The 18,808-nt window shown below is 41.2% G+C and overlaps 1 protein-coding gene across 1 annotated transcript in view; it reads left to right on the top strand.

Annotated features, from left to right (window-relative positions):
• The window catches only part of ERICH1 (glutamate rich 1), an 81,552-nt gene extending 64,172 nt beyond the window's left edge, over positions 1–17,380 (top strand). The window contains exon 8 of the mRNA XM_018574887.1: positions 17,097–17,380. Coding sequence (XP_018430389.1) covers positions 17,097–17,215 — 119 coding nt within the window. The 3' untranslated portion in view covers positions 17,216–17,380. The remainder of the gene's footprint in view (positions 1–17,096) is intronic.
• The last annotated feature ends 1,428 nt before the right edge of the window (positions 17,381–18,808 follow it).

The raw sequence follows: 18,808 nt of genomic DNA on the forward strand, positions 1-18,808 counted from the left end.
AGTCACAGGGGTCATGGGGTGACACAGGATTCTCTGGGTTCAATGAATGCACGGAACTCGAGTCACATGGGAGACACGGGGTCTCTGGAGATCAGCAGGGGACACAAGACTGCCCTGGAGACACTGGAGCCCATAGGGGTCACAGAGTAACTGAATGCACAAGGCAACTGGACTTGCTGTATTTTTCTTGAAGACGTTTCATTGGTCATCCGACTAGCTTTTTAAATTCAGAATGACTTGTACAAAAAAAATTCTGGGAATAAATATGGTGAATGTTGCTTCAATCAACATAATCTGTTAGTCACAAGCAGTTAGTCACACCTGGTTTTGACTACCAGATGATGTGGATTGGAGCAACATTCACAATATTTATTCCCAGAGAATATTTGTACAAGTAATTCTGAATTGAGAAAGCTGGTTGGAGGACCAGTGAAACGTCTTCAAGAAAAATACAGCAAGTCCAGTTGCCTTGACTTTTTTTTACAGATTTACCAATCCTTAGATGTGATGTCTGCATTGTGTTCCTTTATATTCACATAATGATTCTGCCAGTAACAAACTTCTCCTAGGATGGCAGTGCTGACAAATTGTAGTATATCTATAGAGGAGCAGCCTTGTCCACCTAGGATGCTCTCTTGATTTGGACTGCTAAAATCTCCTCAGCTCCAGTGCAAATGCTTGAGATATCAGTTCAGTGCACATGAAGGAAAACAGAGAAGGTTTTAGCAAAATATATAAGAACTCATAAACATATGCTTATGAAACATCAATTACTAACTTGTTGGATCTTGGTCTGATACAGTACAGATATTTGGATGTGGACTTTTTATAAAAATCTGATCTGGTATCAGTAGTATTATCAGCATGAGATTTTCTTTCATCGTGAAACCTGAAGGCATCCGATTAAAGTGTGTTAACCGCTAACAATGAATTTCTCTTATTTGCTCCCCCTGGGTCTGCTCAATAGAGTATATATAATTGAAAGTGCTGTGTTATTTTTCCATAAGTGCAAACTAGGGATGTTCAGATACCAAGTACCGTACTCGGTACAATTACAAGTACAGATACTTTTCCAGCTCCAGGACTAGACTAGAGAAAAATTCAAAAGTTAGGAGGCAGCTGTCATTTGTAAGGAGCACACGGAGATCCTGGGATTTTACATCTCCATTTTAATGCATTATTTTTTTTTAATTAAATATGTTTAAGTGATGCACCGATACCATTTTTACAAGTACTGATACTTGTCCAAGTACTCACAGATACAAGTACTGATACATTTTTGTTTGTCATGTGACAGTTTTTCTAAAACAATACAGACTAATGATTTCAGTACAGTGGTGGAGCGCCAGAGCTAGGTGCCAGGTGCAACCTCTGCAACCCTGGTAGTTCTCATGAAAATGCCAAGTATCGGCACTGATTGATCCTGTCAGAAATTCAGTGAGTGCTCAAATTCCTTTGCAAATCCCAAGCAGCCATGCAAATTACAGATCATATCCCCCTATATTATGAAGATGAAGAGACTAGAGATGTTCTGTAGTACAAATCAGGGGTGAGCAACCTAGGGTGATAATGCTGCTCCTCCTTAGATATAGTACAGTGAGTGAGCATTGTCACCCTGGGACAGTAAGTGTGTTGCTACAAGATCACCAGGTGAAAATAAAGGGAAAAAAGCCAATACAGAAAGCAGCCATTACATCTTTAGGGCTACCTTCAGGTAAGGGCTACATTTTTAGGGATTATGTTTAAAGCTAAAGTCCAGGCAAACCACTAGAAACAGAAATTAAATAGATATACGTGAACTGTTTTACCTGATAAAGGATTTGTAATTCTTTGTTGCCAGTTTTGTGATCCAGACAACCCTCCCTGTAGACCACTCTTAAAGAGGACCTTTACCCATATCTTTAACATAACAACAAACACACCTTTAGAAATGTTTAGTAATGACAATCTACAAACACATACTTCTAGATAATTGCAGGCTTTGTATTCTTTGCATACCTTATTTCTCTTTTCTTCCCCAGTATTCTGACAGTGGCCATGTTTACTAAGGCCAGATTACTAGCTCTCCTTTTACTTCCTGCATTTCTGGCACATGTGACTAGGACATGTGACCATACACATCATCTCAGGGGAGGAAAATGCCTTTCCCTGAGATCTTATGAGATTAGAGACAAGATTTCCCAGCAATACTCTGCTGATATAACCTTCCCAGGATGCAACGCTTCGGCACGTACATTGTTTGTGGCAAAACTGGACCAGGAAGTAGATTCACTCTATTGTAAGTACAACGTAAATGAAAAACACGTTTCTTTAACTAATAATTGTAAGCTCTGTATGCTGATGTGATTTTTAGTGAAAGGGGGTAAAGGTCTTCGTTAAGCTAAGCAGTGCAACTTGGTCCAGGACCCATCTTGTCCAAGTATGTCATTGTCAGCTGGTCTCACACCAAGTCCAGTTATCTCTGCTACATTTTCTACATAATATTGCCATTGCATGCTAAACTGTTGTCTTGAGTATTCTTTCTTTCCTTTTATTCAAGATGAATATATGTGAATGTAACATTCCACCAATGTCCCTTCACAATTAAGCTGTATAACTACTATGAAGCCCGTCAAAATGATTTTCCTTCTGGTGCCCTCAGCTGTTACAGCGGGTCAAGCTGAGCAAATGCTTAGTGATGTCTTCTGCATTAGAATGAAATCATATTTCTTTAATAAGCTCTCCACTATATATATAAAACGTATATCAGGTGTTTCTAATCCCATTGTATCTGGATGGATGAGCCATCATTTGCAGCTGGCACTAGAGACAAATTGTTAAGCCGCAGCCTGCAGTAAAGTGGGAATTCTGCATGCTACAAAAAAAGAAAACAAGGAACTTAATTTGAGCAATCAAAAATAAACTAGAGCCATTAGAAATCTGTTTTGGGTCATTTATATGTCATAACTTTGCACCTTTTATTAAAGGATGATTCCACCTTTTGCAGACAAAATAATAAATGCACACTTCTTCATAAAAGAAAAAAATTGGGTGTATTATTATTTGCATAGGAGCCAGTAAACCATTGCAACCATGTTCAGTAGATGGCCGGTACAACGCTCTGGCTCCTGCAGACTATTTCTCCAGTCCATGTCCGTCCCAAGGTATGGACATGCAGTAACAGGGACAGGAGGAAGTGTCAATGGACCTGAAGTGCGCTAACGTTGCCACACTTGTATTCCTCTAAAACTACAAGTCCCTCTGGTGCGGTGGCTGATGGGTAGTTTCTCCATTCGCAGATAATATCAATAGGTGAAACTTGTGTGGACGGAGCAACATACAGACACAGCAATTTCAAACACGAGCAGCAGCCTGTAGGGAGAACAGCCCCACGATTCAGGTAAGGGGGGGCGGGGTGGCCTGCAATCTGATCATTAAATATGAATTTAGCCTTTTACAATGACCAATACTGTATCTCAGCTAATTAACGTGTAGAAGATTAGACAGTTGGCTCATACAAACCTCATGAAATTCATTTTTCTATGAGAAGGAAAATATCTGTTTTATCATAATTTGGGATAACAAAGACATAAGCAGTAAGTATGCAATACAATCCCTTGGCCTTCTGCTAATCCTCAGCATAGGTTGTAGGAAATTCCATTTACTGAGATAAACTATCATTGTGTATCCTATTTGCCTTTGTTATACAATAGGAATCGAGCATTTAACATGTTTACCTATTCTGCAGCAGGATGCATTCCATTTTCAAAAGCAGATTTGAAATCTGCATGAAGTGGAAAATGTGACCTTGTTTATAATTTGGCATGTAAATATGTCTAAAATTTTCAACATGTACCAAAGCTGTTCTGATCAAGTTGCCTGCCGATGTGTCTGATCCTGAGCCAAGCTCTCAGACATGCTGTTTTATTTTGGTCTGCCACATTTTTGTTTATTTTTTCGTTACACTTCTGGGATGTGTTATAAAACTCCCTGTGTTTTTTCATCTCCTTAAAGATAAATGAGACTTGCCATTAGCCCATAAGGATTTCAAGGCTATTAAAGAACAACTCTGGGTATAAATGGTATTAACCCTTACATGGCAAGGGTTACGTGCTTATTTTTGCCTAGAGTAAAACATAAAAAAGTTATACTCACCCGATCCTTTCTCTTAACCTTACAATTATCTGCACATTTTCTGTGGTCAGATGGAAAAAGTGCAACAGATTGGCCCAGGTGGAGATTACTCAATTTTTTACTTATTTTTTTTATTTATATTTATTTAATTCTTTTTTTACCAATTTGTTTTCACTTAAATTTATCACTATCACACAGGAGCTAACAAGCCCCTGTGTGATAGCATTTGGAGGTGACAGGTTCTCTTTATTGACACTGTCACCTCCAATACAGGAGTTCTAGCACAGCACTGTGCTGGAACTCCTGTGACAGCTGAGAGGGGAAGACTGCTCTCCCCTCTCACTGTTTACATGGAGCAGCAGGGTTAACTTTAACCCTGCCACTCTGCTCATGGCACGGCAGCCAGTGAGGAGAGAGATTCGGCGGCCGAGCCCAGAGGACGGAGCCAGCGAGGAGAGAGATAGGTGCGGGGGGGAGACAAACGAACGAACGAACAAGCGGCTTCCTCACACTACATTTAGCCTTGCTTTCTCAAAGCAGGGCTAAATGTAGAAAGCAAATTACCGCCCGGCACCCGGAACTGCATGGGGGATTCCACACACCTACTACCCCTCTGCTCCCTACCACCCCGAGGCCGGGCCTTGGTGGCTTTGTGGGGAATCTGGCCCTGGAGAGAGTGCTGTCACAGTCGTCAGGCTCACAGGATCCGGTGAGTATAACTTTGTTATTTTTTATCCCAGGCAAAGACGAGCACGTAACCCTTTGCTGTACGGGGGTAGCCGCACTGCAAGGTTTAATAAAATGTTTGATGTTCTTTAAACTAGGAATTATGTGCTGACGTAAAATATTGGTAGCAGATTTTTTCTATTCACATTCTTTTAGCAAGGTAATTTGTACTATTATTTTCATCCAGAGAAATCTAGCGGGTATCTGTCAGTTCTGTACAGTCTTTAGACATCTGCTTTAAAGACCTATTGATTTATAGAATCAGCTCTATTTCCTGATGCCTGCATTGCCAGCTCGTTCCATTACTTACTGACACAGTTAAATGATTCTGGCTTTTCAGCATACTGCACCAAGTTTGTACTGTTCCTTGATTTGATTATGGATCTTATTAAGGGTTATGTTGGCAGCTTGGTCTGCTGCTGCCAGCTGTAAAATATACATAGATTATTTGATGAGTTTTAATTGATGAGTGTTTCCCCAAAAGGTCCTGGAAGACAGCACACGTACTGTACTTCATTTATTCTTAAAGGCAACCTAAGTCAGAAATAAGGCACTGGCATGAGTTTTAAGATCTTGCTCATTCTTTGTTGCCAACCTCTCCCTGCAGCTTCGTAGGACATATGTAACTTTGAAAAGACTGAAGCAATTCAACAGCTCCCCTGCGGTGTGCTGGCGATGCACTTCACACCAAGCAGATACCTACACATCGTATGGCTTTGTCAGAAAATAGAAGACTTTTTTGGGTGATAATTACCATTTTCACTTTCTCTCACTACCATTTAAGTGTCACCTGATATATTTACTTGGGTTTGGTCGATCCCCTGGCCTCAACCAATGTGACTAGAACTAGCACTTTTAGTGCTTAATTGGAAAAGGTATAAACTCCCAACTCTTTTTTTTCTTTTTGGAATGTATCGATTACCAATTCTTTGCCATTGTACAAACTGACTTATCAGAGCAAGAGACTCTCCACTGTCTACTTAATTTCCTCTTCAGGGCATTTCCATTAAATTTTCATTAAAACATTAAACCCATGATTGATATTGTATGTAATGTTCTTTCCTGCTGGGTACTTCTGAGGTGAGGTCAACCTATATTAGGCTTGTGTGTCCGAACATGCTAACTGTACGCAACCATGTAAAAGCTAGAGTGTGAATGTTTCCCTGCCTTGACAGTAGACATGTGCGATTTGCTTCGTTCCGAAACGAAATTCGGATGAAATTTCGGAGATTCGGATGTATCCGAATTACAGCTAAAATGAATGCAAACGAATCTGAATTCCCGATTTCCGAAATTTCGTTAGCGGTAGTCTGGTCCAAATTTCGTTTTTGGACGAAATTTTGTTGCAGCAAAATGACATTAGGAAAAAAAAATCTAATTTTTTTGTTTTTAGTTTGCAGAAGATGAAAAAAAAAGAGGTTCCCCCCAATTCATACCAGACCCTTTTAGGTCTGGTAGGAATGTTAGGAGGGACCCCCTCAAATTAAAACACAAAAAAAAGTGCGTGGGGTTCCCCCCAAAATCCATACCAGACCCTTTAGGTCTGGTATGAATGCTAGGAGGGGCCCCCTCAAGTTAAAACACAAAAAAAGTGCGTGGGGTTCACCCCAAAATCCCTACCAGACCTAAAGAATTTTAAGGGGGAACCTCAGCCCCCAAAAAATCGAGCCCCCCCCCTCACTGCGCCTTATTAGGCCACGTGCCCTCGGCATTGGGAGGGTGTCCCCATGCCGATGGGGACACGGGCCTCTTCCCCACAACCCTGACCCAGTGGTTGTGGGGACCTGGATGCTGGATTACATGGATGGAGCCATTTTTTTTTTAATTAAAGGAATAGTCAAAAATTGACTTTTTTTTCGGATCAAGGGTCTGGTAGGACTGTTAGGCGGGACCCCACGTTTTTTCACTCATTTTTGGGGGTTGGGGTTCCCCTTAAGATTCCTACCAGACCTAAAGGACTGGTAGGGATTTTGGGAGGAACCCCACGCACTTTTTTTGTGTTTTTAACTTGGGGGGGGGGGGGGTCTCATTTATATGTGCAGGGGTAGTTTTTTTAAGTTATGTGTACGGGGGGAGTGTATTATTTTATAAGTGCAGGGGTAGGTTTTTTTATGTGGGGGGGGGGGGTCCCTCCTAACATTCCTACCAGACCTAAAGGGTCTGGTATGAATTGAGGGGAACCAAAACGCTTTTTTTCTGCAAACTAAAAAAAATTGATTTTTTTTTTCCCCCTAATGTCATTTTGCTGCTGCGAAATTCCGACCGGACTACCGCTAACTAATTTCGTCCGAATGCGAATTTCGAAACAAATTTAATTTTGGACCCGAATACGAAAAACGAAATAATGCAAAATCCGAATGAAAACTAAACTAAACAAATTTTTTGCTGGTGCACATGTCTACTTGACAGCATTATCCCCCAACGTTGCAGTACTCCTACTGATTTATTTTCCCACTCTTACCATATACAAGCTACAAAACTCATATCTCTGTGAAGTACTGGTCAGTTTAGAACAGGGGTGCCCATTAGGTCGATCGCGATCCATGGTTGATCGTGATGTCCTGTCCTCTTGCCATGGATATTCTCTGGATTCCAGCTGCTCTCCCTCATCTGTATGCAGCGGGGATCCGAGAAGTGAACGAAGCGCTGCAGCTAAGAGAGCCACTCGGCCTGGATCTGACAGCCAGCGGCTCTCTTTCTCCTCATTGCACATGCTGCTGTGACAGCAGCTCCGTCCCCGGCCCCCGTGGCTGAAGTGTTTCCCTCACTTCTCTTCGGATCCCCCGTTGCCTCTGCCCGGGAGAGCTGCCGAGATCCAGAGGAGAAGCTGAGCTCCCGTGTGTGCGTGGCCGAGCGTCAGAGGATCGTTACATATCAGCGATATGTGCCAATCCGCTGTGCAGGACAAACACTGGAGCAATCAGCTGATCACTCCAGTGTTTGTAAATAACTGGGGGGACATAGTATTATGTGTAGAAACAGACACCGGCACTCCAAAATGATAAGCAAACGTCTATTTATTGACGTGCTGCACGTCAATAAATAGACGTTTGCTTATCATTTTGGAGTGCCGGTGTCCCTGTTTCTACTTGTGATTATAACGGTTGCCACCCGTTGACTACCACAGCACCCGCTTCTTGAAGGGATTTGGCGGTCAGGAGTGCAATGGGACCATGGACTTTACATAGTATTATGTGTCCCCAGTTATGAATGAACAGGAAGTGCTTTACATCACTTCCTGTTCATTCATGAGTTTCTCAATGATGAGTAGCACTCTGTACAGAGGCTCCTCCCAATTCAGAAACTGGATGATAGTAAATAGTTTCTGGATGAATGGGAAGCCTCTGCTTTCCATTCATTTAGAGGCAGGAGGACAGGAGGCCGGCGCCTCTGGAATGCAAGCCGGCCTACTCCCTTCGCTCAGGGGCAGGAGGGTGCATGGGGTTGTATTGAAGTCAATGGCACCGCAGCCATGGATTCTGGTCCAGTGCAATCTGCAAAAATAGTGCTTGCAGCATTTTTGCAGATCGCACTGGACCTGAACGCAGGCACTAATGTGGTGCGGGCGATCGCACTGCGGGTGAGGGGCGTGGCTGCGGTGCCATTGACTTCAATGCACCCCCATGCTCCACCCACCCTGAATGCAGGTGTTTTTTCGTTGGTAGATCTCATTGAGCTTGTCATTTGAAAAGTAGATCTCCGAACAAAAAATTGTGGGCGCCCCTGGTTTAGAATACATGTCTCTCTAAGGTACTCCCCACAGGGTCCTGAGATTTTTTTTGTCTCATCACATGATGATTCAATTGAAAAAAGCAGCATTGCACAAGAAAAACGAGTATCTCCTGCTTTGCCTGTAGTTCAAATGTACCCTGTTAGGACATGTTGCATCTGAAGAAACTTGGCGCAAATAATATACGATGCAGCCTCTAAACAGTCATGTGTACTATTCCATTAAAGCCGAGTGCAATTTGTTAGCCTGTAGTTGATGTGCATTTCAAACAAGGCCTGTATGCATAAGCCCTTTATAGTAATTTTATCATATTTTTCTCATAACAGTGACTAAAGAAAATGGCTATAAAGGGCAAGAAAATAAACATCCATGTAACCACACAGGATGTAAAGTGCTCTTTCAGATTCAAGCTGAACAACTGCTCTTAGAGAATCTTTCTTTCAGTGAAGGGTTATTGCCTCCGCTGTAGAGATTTTTTTCCAGGAGTCGTGGGAATTTTTACTTTATTGCTATAAGATTACCTTAAAGAGGAGCATAACAATAACCAAGGGTATTTTGGCAACAAACATAAAGATAGAAGATCTCTAATGCAAGCCAAAACTGCTTTACTGAGGATTATAACGAGTACACACCAAATGTTTAAAAAAGAGGGCCACCTATATGATATAATTATACGACGTCCTATAACTAAATGTGTTTCAGCTGACTAATGGGGAAGAGGAAGGGACATCCTCCCCTAATAGAACCTTCCAAGGCTTCTCCTGAAATGTAACACTTACAGCACAATTTAAATGCATCTGATTGGAAAACGTTTCCCAGTCTCTAGCCAGGCATTAAAAGTACAAGGTCATAATAGCATTTTTGGCATCCCTCGTGTGCAATATCTGTTGAACAATATTGCTAATTAAAGCCAGTGTACCTGATGGCTTTAGTGGTTTTCTAAATTACATTACAGAACGTAAGAAATAAGCCTTGTCCTTACAAAATAGTTAATAATGTTAAATTGGACAGCAATTCAGAATACCTGGTGGAACTCTTTGTTATAGAAGTAAGCGTCAGCTTGTTGTTTACACGTTTATTAATTGGTGTCACTTAATTGTCGAAAGTGTTGAAAAAAATGCCACAGAAGTTTTACTTCATAGCTTTTTATTGACAAAAACATTGTTCTTTAAATTCTAATAATAAATGTGGCTTAGAGCAATGTTTCTTCTATCTGCATAATCTCCATAGTGCTTTTCAGCACCACCTCTTATATTTAAAACCCATAAAAGCATTAGTAAAGAGATTATTTTTCAAGGTTCTAACAACACCATTCTCATTTTGCTATATTCTTATTTATTTAATCTATTATTTAAATTAATTAAAGGGTCTTCTCTTGCCTTACTATGATGTTTATATAAACTATGAGGGTTGTTCACAAAGCTGCCGAAGGATCCAGCCGTAGCTTCGGCTGATCCTTTGGCTAGCTTCGGTTACTGGAGCCCTTCAGTTCAGTAGAACCGTACAGCTCCCGAAGTGGGCCGAGCGGCTCAGTCGAGCCGAACGCATATGCCTCGGCTTGGCTGAGCCGCGCTGAAAGCCTAAGCTGGCCGAACGGCCGGGCATTGGCCGGCTGAAAGCCTGCTACTGACAGCTGGGTGGAGCCAGCCATCATCTCACAGCTGGCTCCGGCCACTTGCAATGACAGATCAGCGTCCCCTGGTTACCAAGTAACCAGGGGACGCTGATCTGACATTACAATGACTACTCGGCCCTTACTCATCCCTGCTAGGCTGCCAGCAGCTTTGAGCTTACATGAGGAGAAAGCACCCCGGAGAGCCATGTAAATATATTGCAGAGAGACCTACAGTATGTCTGCAAACAACTTTAACAGCAAATAGAATCTAATCTGAACTGACGGCGACCTTAATAATCCCAGAACAGCTCTTGATTTCTCTTCATATAATAAAAGCTAAAGAGGGGAATTTAGCAAAACTGGAGCAGACAAATTCTGGAGCAGTTGCCCATGGCAACCAATCAGCTTCTCTCTTCTGCTTGTTTAGTTAAGATTTGAAAATGAAAGAGAGAAGCTGATTGGTTGCCATGGGCAACTGCTCCAGATTTTGTCTGCTCCAGTTTTGATAAATTCCAAAGTGTTTTTTAAGTTCACTTACTTTTTGAAACTGTACTCGATGCTGAAAAGATAAAACATTTGTGTCAGCAGGACAACTCAGAGAATCACGGCGGCTCCACTGTTGCTCTATTGTCCAGTGTCAGCCTGTTCTCTTAATATTTCTGCACTGGGGAAGTCTGGCGCCCAACGGTGGGGCACTACACTAGCAACACTAAATTTTAGTAGCCACTCCACTTAGGGTGGTAGAGGCTACATACCTTTTCTACAAGTGACCAGCACATCTGCTTGTGCATCTTTGCTTAGGGGAGTATCAGAGGCACCAATTGGCTTATCCTAATAGTTTCTGTTGATTGTTAATTTTTTTTAACTTTAAAACAAACCTTCTAGGATCAAAAATAGCAAAGTTCTACTCACCTGATCATCCAAGCCGGCTGCCTGTTACACCACTCCCTCTGGCCTCTCTCCTCCTCCAGTGCAGCGATGGTGAACGTGATGACTCGGGGACCTCAGACTGCTGCAGAGGAGGGGGAGAAAGGCTCCAAGTCTAAGAGCCGGCCAGCTTAGAGGATCAGGTAGGTGCTCTAAGGTATAACTATTTGCATTACCCTAGGCAAAACGAGCACTTAACCTGTTGCCCCACTACAAGGGTTAATAAAAATTTTCACTGGAGTTCTGCTTTAAGCTTCCTTCATTTTGGCAGTGTGTGAAAGGAAGAAGAGGGTGAGAGTCAGTCTCATATTTGTCATCATAGCAAAAAGAAAAAAGGATTAGCATAACAAATGATTGGATGAACAAATACTAAACTATGGTTAATATTATGGTTAATATTATAAAGTTTGAATTGGCTAAAACAAATTTGCATGATGAGTGATATTCACTAAAAAGCGGTCCTTAAATGAAAATGCAAGGTCCAGTTATGTTGCAGTCTTCCCCACCCCCTGCATAAAAAATAAGTGATGAAGAATGTCGGCTTATAGCTGCTTCCTGTGGGCACCAGTGTCATCAGTGGGCTTTACCACATGATCATGGGAAATCTCAGGATTCCAAATCACACATTTGTATGCTCCAGCACTGCACAAAAGTGCATTTTCTTGGGATTTAGGATATGTCCGCTTTCTCAAAAGAAGAATATCCAGTGAGGTCACTCTTGCCTACTTTTTCTTCACATTTTTTTATTAAGTGGGCAAGGGGCTACAACATAAGTGGACCATGCATTTTCACATAAGATCTGCTTTAAAGTGGAGCTCCTTATTTTGGCTTTGGCTAAAGCAGGGAATGGTAAGAAAACCTGTTGTTTTTTTTAATTGAGATCTGCATCCTAATTTCAGAGACAAAAGATGTATACATCCCGCACACAAACCTCTAGCCTCCAAAATTCTGTGGTGCCGGTCAGAGGTGGCACCACTAGTGGCTCAACATGAAGAAAGGGAAGTATTCCTTATGAGATATAGCCCATTTATTGCAAACTATTTGGCAAGGCAGGCCTTCTTTCTCAAGGCTTTTTTTCAGAGATTCTTCCTCATTTCCTGCCTCACTTTTCTTTTAGCCCTAATTCAAATCCCATGTAATGCCAGAGCATCCCGCATCACATGAGATTGCATGTTTATTTATTCTTAAGGCACACCAACACAGCTACCCATCGCATGTATGTTGCATCACACCACAACACACGGTAACCTATTACCAAGTGTTGTGGTGCAATTTAAAAAAAAATGTGCATGCACATCTTTGAGTGTGATTTAGATGCACTAGTCAGCTCATTTCAATGGATCAGTTGCCCTACCACAACGCACCCGCAATATGGCATCACAGTGATACAAAATAGGACTCAATCTTAAATGTAACAGTTGTCACTGAAACAAGAGGCAAGGGGAAAAATACCTGTTACAACTTTTAGAAACTGATTTTGTTCCCCTCATTGGGGAGATTCCATCTTATTTCCTATTTTGTGTCTAGCAGAAGAAATGTATTTATTTGTTTGTTTTATTTATTATTGGTATTCCTATAGCGCCAACAATTTACGCAGCGCTTTATTTTACCTAGTGCACATTCACATCATTTCCTGCCCTCAAGGTGCTTACAATCTTACAATCCTTAGCCCATATGCATACATACAGGGCCAATTTAGACAGGAGCCAATTAACCTACCAGCATGTCTTTGGAGTTTGGGAGTGAAAACTGGAGTACCTGGAGGAAACCCATGCAAGCACAAGGAGAAAATGCAAACTCCTTGTAGAAAGTGACCCTGATCAGGATGTGAAGACATTATTAGAAATATGCTCAATGAGAAAAAAGACAGCAATAACCTGCTTGAAATTCTTCCCTACCCCATTCTTCCACAACTATAGTAAAAACTCTGCCTGGAGTCCCACTTTAACTAAGATTGCATAATGTGTTTTTAAATCAACTTTGTACTTGATACCGCTTTCATTAAGGTATTAGCACTAACATAATTAGGTGCAGTATAGGTAATCTGAGCAGATTGCAGGAAGCTCAGCATAGAGTTGCCCTGAACACATTTATAATGTTATCAGGTAAATCCTTCCACTTGAAATATGTTCACCACCACTGACATGTGCAATATGAAAGAGATCAGATCTTCATTTCCTTTGCTGCCGAATTTTAGTCTCAAACAGATGTATAATATTATGAAGGCACTCTGCCTGAGGCTTGGCATTTGAAGTATTCTGCCAGCACATAAGCCTTTCTTATTGATAACATGTGACAGCTTATGCAATTTGGTTTAGCATATGCTTTATATACCTGGAAGACATTGAGACATAAAGGGCTTATGTGCAGTACAGTGGAAGGTCAGAGTACAGTGCGTGTGCAGGATAGAATTTGTTTCTGTTGCCTAGTCCAACATCTCTGAGCAATCCCTGGTATCATTTTAAATGTTTTTATATTTTAAATATTTCAGCACCAAAAGTTTTCTGTGAACATGGTTTTGTGCTACCGAAGAATTACCCCAGGATACATCCGATTATTGCAGGTATGTGTTCAACAAAGAAGTTTCATTTTATTTGTTCCAGCAGGGAAAGAACAATAATTTATTATGCAAAGGTGAAGTTAATTCAATGCCCTCTGAGTTTCTTTAAAATATGATTTGCAGCACAGAACATTATTCAACGAAGGCAGCATAGCAGGTATGATGGTATCTCTAACTTTACTAGCTGAATATGAATGCAACTTGACAATCACATTTACACTGGGGTGAACTGAAGTTCCTGTCACTTGTAAAGAAGCGACATCTGCAGAAAAAAAGAGAATTTCTCTGCTACCTGCACTGCATTTTAATTGTGATTTTCATTAAACACTTTTTAACATTTAGTTTTACTAAAAAAACAATTTTCTAACTTTTCATATAGAACAAATGCTACTAATGCACTCAGTTAATAAATAATCTGTTAACAAATCTCTGTTTTAGCCAGTCATATCCACTCTGTATGGTGCCATCAGAAACAAGAAGATTGGAATCTTATCACATACTATCTGTCTGTTTAGGTTGCTGCACATCTATGATTTTCTGTTTTGTATCAGTGTATTATATATAATAGACTGATTGTCAGTTTTCCATTTTAATGACCCTCAAAAAGACATGGGCATTTTTATCTAATCCAAATCATGTTTAATATTAATGCAGCAGACTGCAGTAGTACATATTATGCCACAGGCTGGCAGAATAATAATATTACTTTATTTGGTACAGGGATAAAATGAGATTTGTAGAAATTAGAAAGACTTTTACATTAAGCTTGACATTTTTTGTATGGCATATAATATTAGACAAAATGTTTCATTGTTAACTTTGTGAAAGATCAATTTACTCTGCCAAGGGTTTTTTCAGGCCAGTCCATCTGGAAAAAAAATGGATTAAGATAACCTTTTCTTTTTTGCTTAAATGATAAGTGAACCTTTTAGTGCACTATCCTGAGTCTGCTCCTGGCTAAACCCCTGCAGCAACTCTGTGATTGTAATGCAGTCGAATAAATGTGCTTTAGATGTCATTTCCACGGCCTTTCCTCAGGTCCTGATTCTAAGAATGATTCTCTGCTATATGCCAGAAAAGACCAGAAAGTATTATGTTTGTCTTGTGTGTATGTGCCAAGCCAAGAATGCAAATAACCGTAACATTTATAGCAGGGCATGACATGTGTGGGGTGCATAACATCATTCTAAGTGTTGAAGCCTGAGGCTGGGTTTTGGGAACTACATCTAGGGCAGATTTTCTTTACTGATGTATAATAAAGAGTTGCTGCAAACTCTACAACAATTAAAACCCAACATGGGTTCCAACCATTCCCCACTGGGTTCAGTGTGAGCTGAATAGACACTTTAACTTTTCGAATGCGAGTTATTTCGAATGCGAGTTATTTATCCATTACATTGCATCACCCGGGTGATGAGGATATATAAGTTTAGTAATACTTTCCCTCTCCCTAGGAAACAAATGTAACTAGACAGCCTTAATTTGAAGGCTTTTAAAACACACATACACCTGCTATACAAGCCATTTTATAATCTAATGATATTAAAGAACTTACCATTTCTATTTCAGTTTTCATCCAGTTATGATCTTCTAAAACTGTCAATAAAACCCCAACTGATTCTTTATTGCAACAATGGTAACCATTTGTAGACAGGTCTTTCCAAAATCCTTACCACCCATTTTATTTAACTGGTATGCTGCTTGTATTATAAATCTGCACCAGGGTCAGTTTATAGGCAGCCTGTTGCATGGGATATGGCACCCTCAGCAGTGTCCTTTGGTCACTGCACCTGAGAATTTCCTCCTTGGCAAAGAACTTGCACATCTAATGGGAGTTGCAGAATTTCTTGCTAGAACATGTGAGTATATTAAAGCCAGCAATAAATCCTCAAATGTGCTAAAATTACTTTTTTTTGTTATAAATTATTATTATTATTATACAGGATTTATATAGCGCCAACAGTTTGCACAGCGCTTTAGAAAACTGAGGAAGACAATACAATTAACAATACAATTTCAGTACAGGAGGTAGGAGGGCCCTGCTCGTGAGAGCTTACAATCTAGTAGGAGGGGCAAGTGACTTAAAAGGTAATAACTGTTTGGGATGATTTAATGGAAGAACTGAAAGTACTGTTATATCGAGGTAGAATAGGCCTCCGTGATAAGATGAGTTTTCAAGGATCGACCTAAAGGTGGACAGAGTAGGAGATAGGAGGACAGATTGGGGTAGGGAGTTCCAGAGGATGGGAGACACTCTGGAAAAATCTGAGAGAAGAGCATGCGAGGAGGTGACAAGAGAGCTGGAGAGCAGGAGGTCTTGGGAAGAGCGAAAGGGATGGTTTGGGTGATATTTTGAGATGAGGTGGGTGAGGTAGGATGGGGCAGATTTTTAAAAGGCTTTGTAGGTTATTGTTAGTATTTTGGATTTTAGATGTTCGGGAGGTGGGAGCCAGTGGAGCGATTGGCAGAGGGGGGTGGCGAACACTGATCGGTTGTTAAGGGGAATGAGTCTGGCAGCAGCATTCATGATAGACTGAAAGGGGGATAGCCTGCTTAGTGGTAGGCCAACAAGGAGGGAGTTACAGTAGTCGAGGTGAGATATTACAAGGGAGTGAATTAGAAACTTTGCGGTATCATTAGTTAAGAAGGGACAAATTTTGGAAATGTTACGGACGTTGAGTCGGCAAGATATGGATAGTGATTGGATGTGGGGCTGAAAGGAGAGCTCAGAATAAAGGATTACTCTGAGCACCCTGACTTGATGGAAGGGGTTGATTGTAGTGCTGTTGATTGTGATGGAGAAGTCGGGGGAGGGAGCACAGAGAGGAGGAAATATTAGAAACTAATTTTTGGACAGATTTAGTTTGAGGAAGTGGTGTGACATACAGGGCTAGGAGATATATTTGGGTGTCGTCAGCATAGAGATGGTAATGGAAGCCATGGGAGGTTATCAACTGATCTATGGTGGATGTGTAGACGGAGAATAGAAGGGACCCAAGAAAAGAGCCTTGGGGGACCCCCACAGATAGAGGAAGAGGAAAGGATGAAGTAGAGTTATAGGTGACACTGAAGGTGCGCTGAGATAGGTAGGAGGTGAACCATGAGAGAACAGAGCCTCGGAGGCCAAGGGATTGGAGTTCATTGAGGAGGAGTGGGTGGTCAACTGTGTCAAAAGCAGCAGAAAGGTCCAGGAGTATGAGTACAGAGTAGTGGCAACAGCATTTATATACTTTTTATGTTGACTTTCAGTACAAACCTTATATAAAAACACAGTTATAGCATGCATACTTTGCTTCGCCATGCTTTAATGCCAGGAAAAAAAAATGAGTGATGGCTACATATACAATTTTCCGATATTATGCAATGTTTTAAGTGCTAATGTGCACGGCAGACTAAAAATCTTTTTTTTTTTTCTTTTTCACTAGATCCAGACGGCCGGGAAAATAGTTTTCAATGGAACGGACGCACTAATAGAGCGAGCAGCTTTTTTATTAGGTGTTTCTGGAATCTGGATCTCCAGCTACAGTACACGACAGATGATTAAATAAGAGTAACAAGTGATGGATGTGCACTTTTTTCTGAGCCCAAGTGCTGTATTTTTTTACAGGGTCATAAATATAAAACACTGAAATATCATTTATTTTCCTGTCATTAAGTGACATTACTAAAATATCAGCATTAATTGCAACATCTCAAATGTTCCTAAGATCTAATGACTATTATTAATGTGATGCCCATTCTCTTTAAAATGTGTTTTTGTGAAAAACATTTAGAACCGGTTATATTCTGTACTTAATAATGCACTCTTTGCAACACAGTATAGATGTTCTGTATATGTATAAATTCTTCTCTAGAAATAATAAAGATTACTTATAAAACAAAACACGTGCATTGCAAACACACCTGTTAACCCACTCATATTACATTTTAATATTTCAGCTTAATATACCATTTCAGCCTGCAGGACTGGGCACATGTTTGGAATGCTAGACAGCTCATTTTGATGCACATGAACTGTGTGAGGTCCAGACCTGCTCAATAAACAGCTGTTATGATTGATTATTTGGGAAGTATTTGTATCATGGATTTATGAATAGGTTACATTATCCTCATATTCTTTTATGTAGGCTGGCACAATTTAGGGGTCAGGTTCTGGTTGTTTCTGTGGTTCCCCACACCTAACACGTAGGAATTCAGTATACTTTTTACGGAAGTACTTTTTGTAGACATACATAGATTCCAAATAAATAATGCATCACTACGTGTGCAGTAGCTCATAGCGACAAACCATTATTTTGAGAGAACCATTATCTTTGATGTTTCCACAGTTTAGTTTACTTAGAGCAGTAAAATAGAATATCTGATTCTTTGCAAGGGATCAACCCACTTTGCACATTCATTTGGACCAGGGGTCAGCAACCTGCGGCTCCGGAGCCGCATGTGGCTCTTTCATCCCTCTGCTGCGGCTCCCTGTCCAGGGGCGGAACTACTGCTGGGGCCTGTGGCTGTGGGGGGGCTCAGTGAGGTCCGATCCTGGGCATCCCCCGGGTCAAATATGCGACAGAGCAGGGTCCGGGGGTCCTGCACTGCCGACGGGCTTCTCAGCGGGTCCTGTGACTCGCTGAGAAGATCCTGTGAACACAAGACAGTTTTAGACAATTCCTTAGAAAAAAAAAAAGTGTCCATCCATGTAATCCACTGGTCAATCACGTCGTCCAGCGATGTAGATCCTCATCAATGAACAAAGGCCGCCGACTCGCCGAAATAAAAAAAGTCCAGCCATCCCGTCCGATGCTGCCGAACTCCCGCCGTAAAATGACAGCTCTGGTCCAAATGTAAACAAATAGACAGAGCGAGTCCCATGGTGTCATGACTTGCTCCGCTCATTTGTTTACATTCGGGCCAGAGCTGTCATTTTGCAGCGGGAGTTCAGCGGCGTCAGGACTTTTTTTCATTTCAGCGAGTCAGCGACTGTCGTTCATCATGATTGACTACATCGCTGGACGACCTAGATGGACACTTTTTTAAATTATTATTTAATATAGGAATTGTCAGGGTCCCCCCTGGCAAAGCACCCTCCCAATGTCGAGAGTATGTGGCCTGGTACGGTTGCAGGGGGAGGCAACACACTCATCTG

The sequence above is a fragment of the Nanorana parkeri genome, unplaced genomic scaffold (genome assembly GCF_000935625.1).
Source record: "Nanorana parkeri isolate BGI_ZX_2015 unplaced genomic scaffold, ASM93562v1 scaffold51, whole genome shotgun sequence".
Taxonomy (NCBI): Eukaryota; Metazoa; Chordata; class Amphibia; order Anura; family Dicroglossidae; genus Nanorana; species Nanorana parkeri.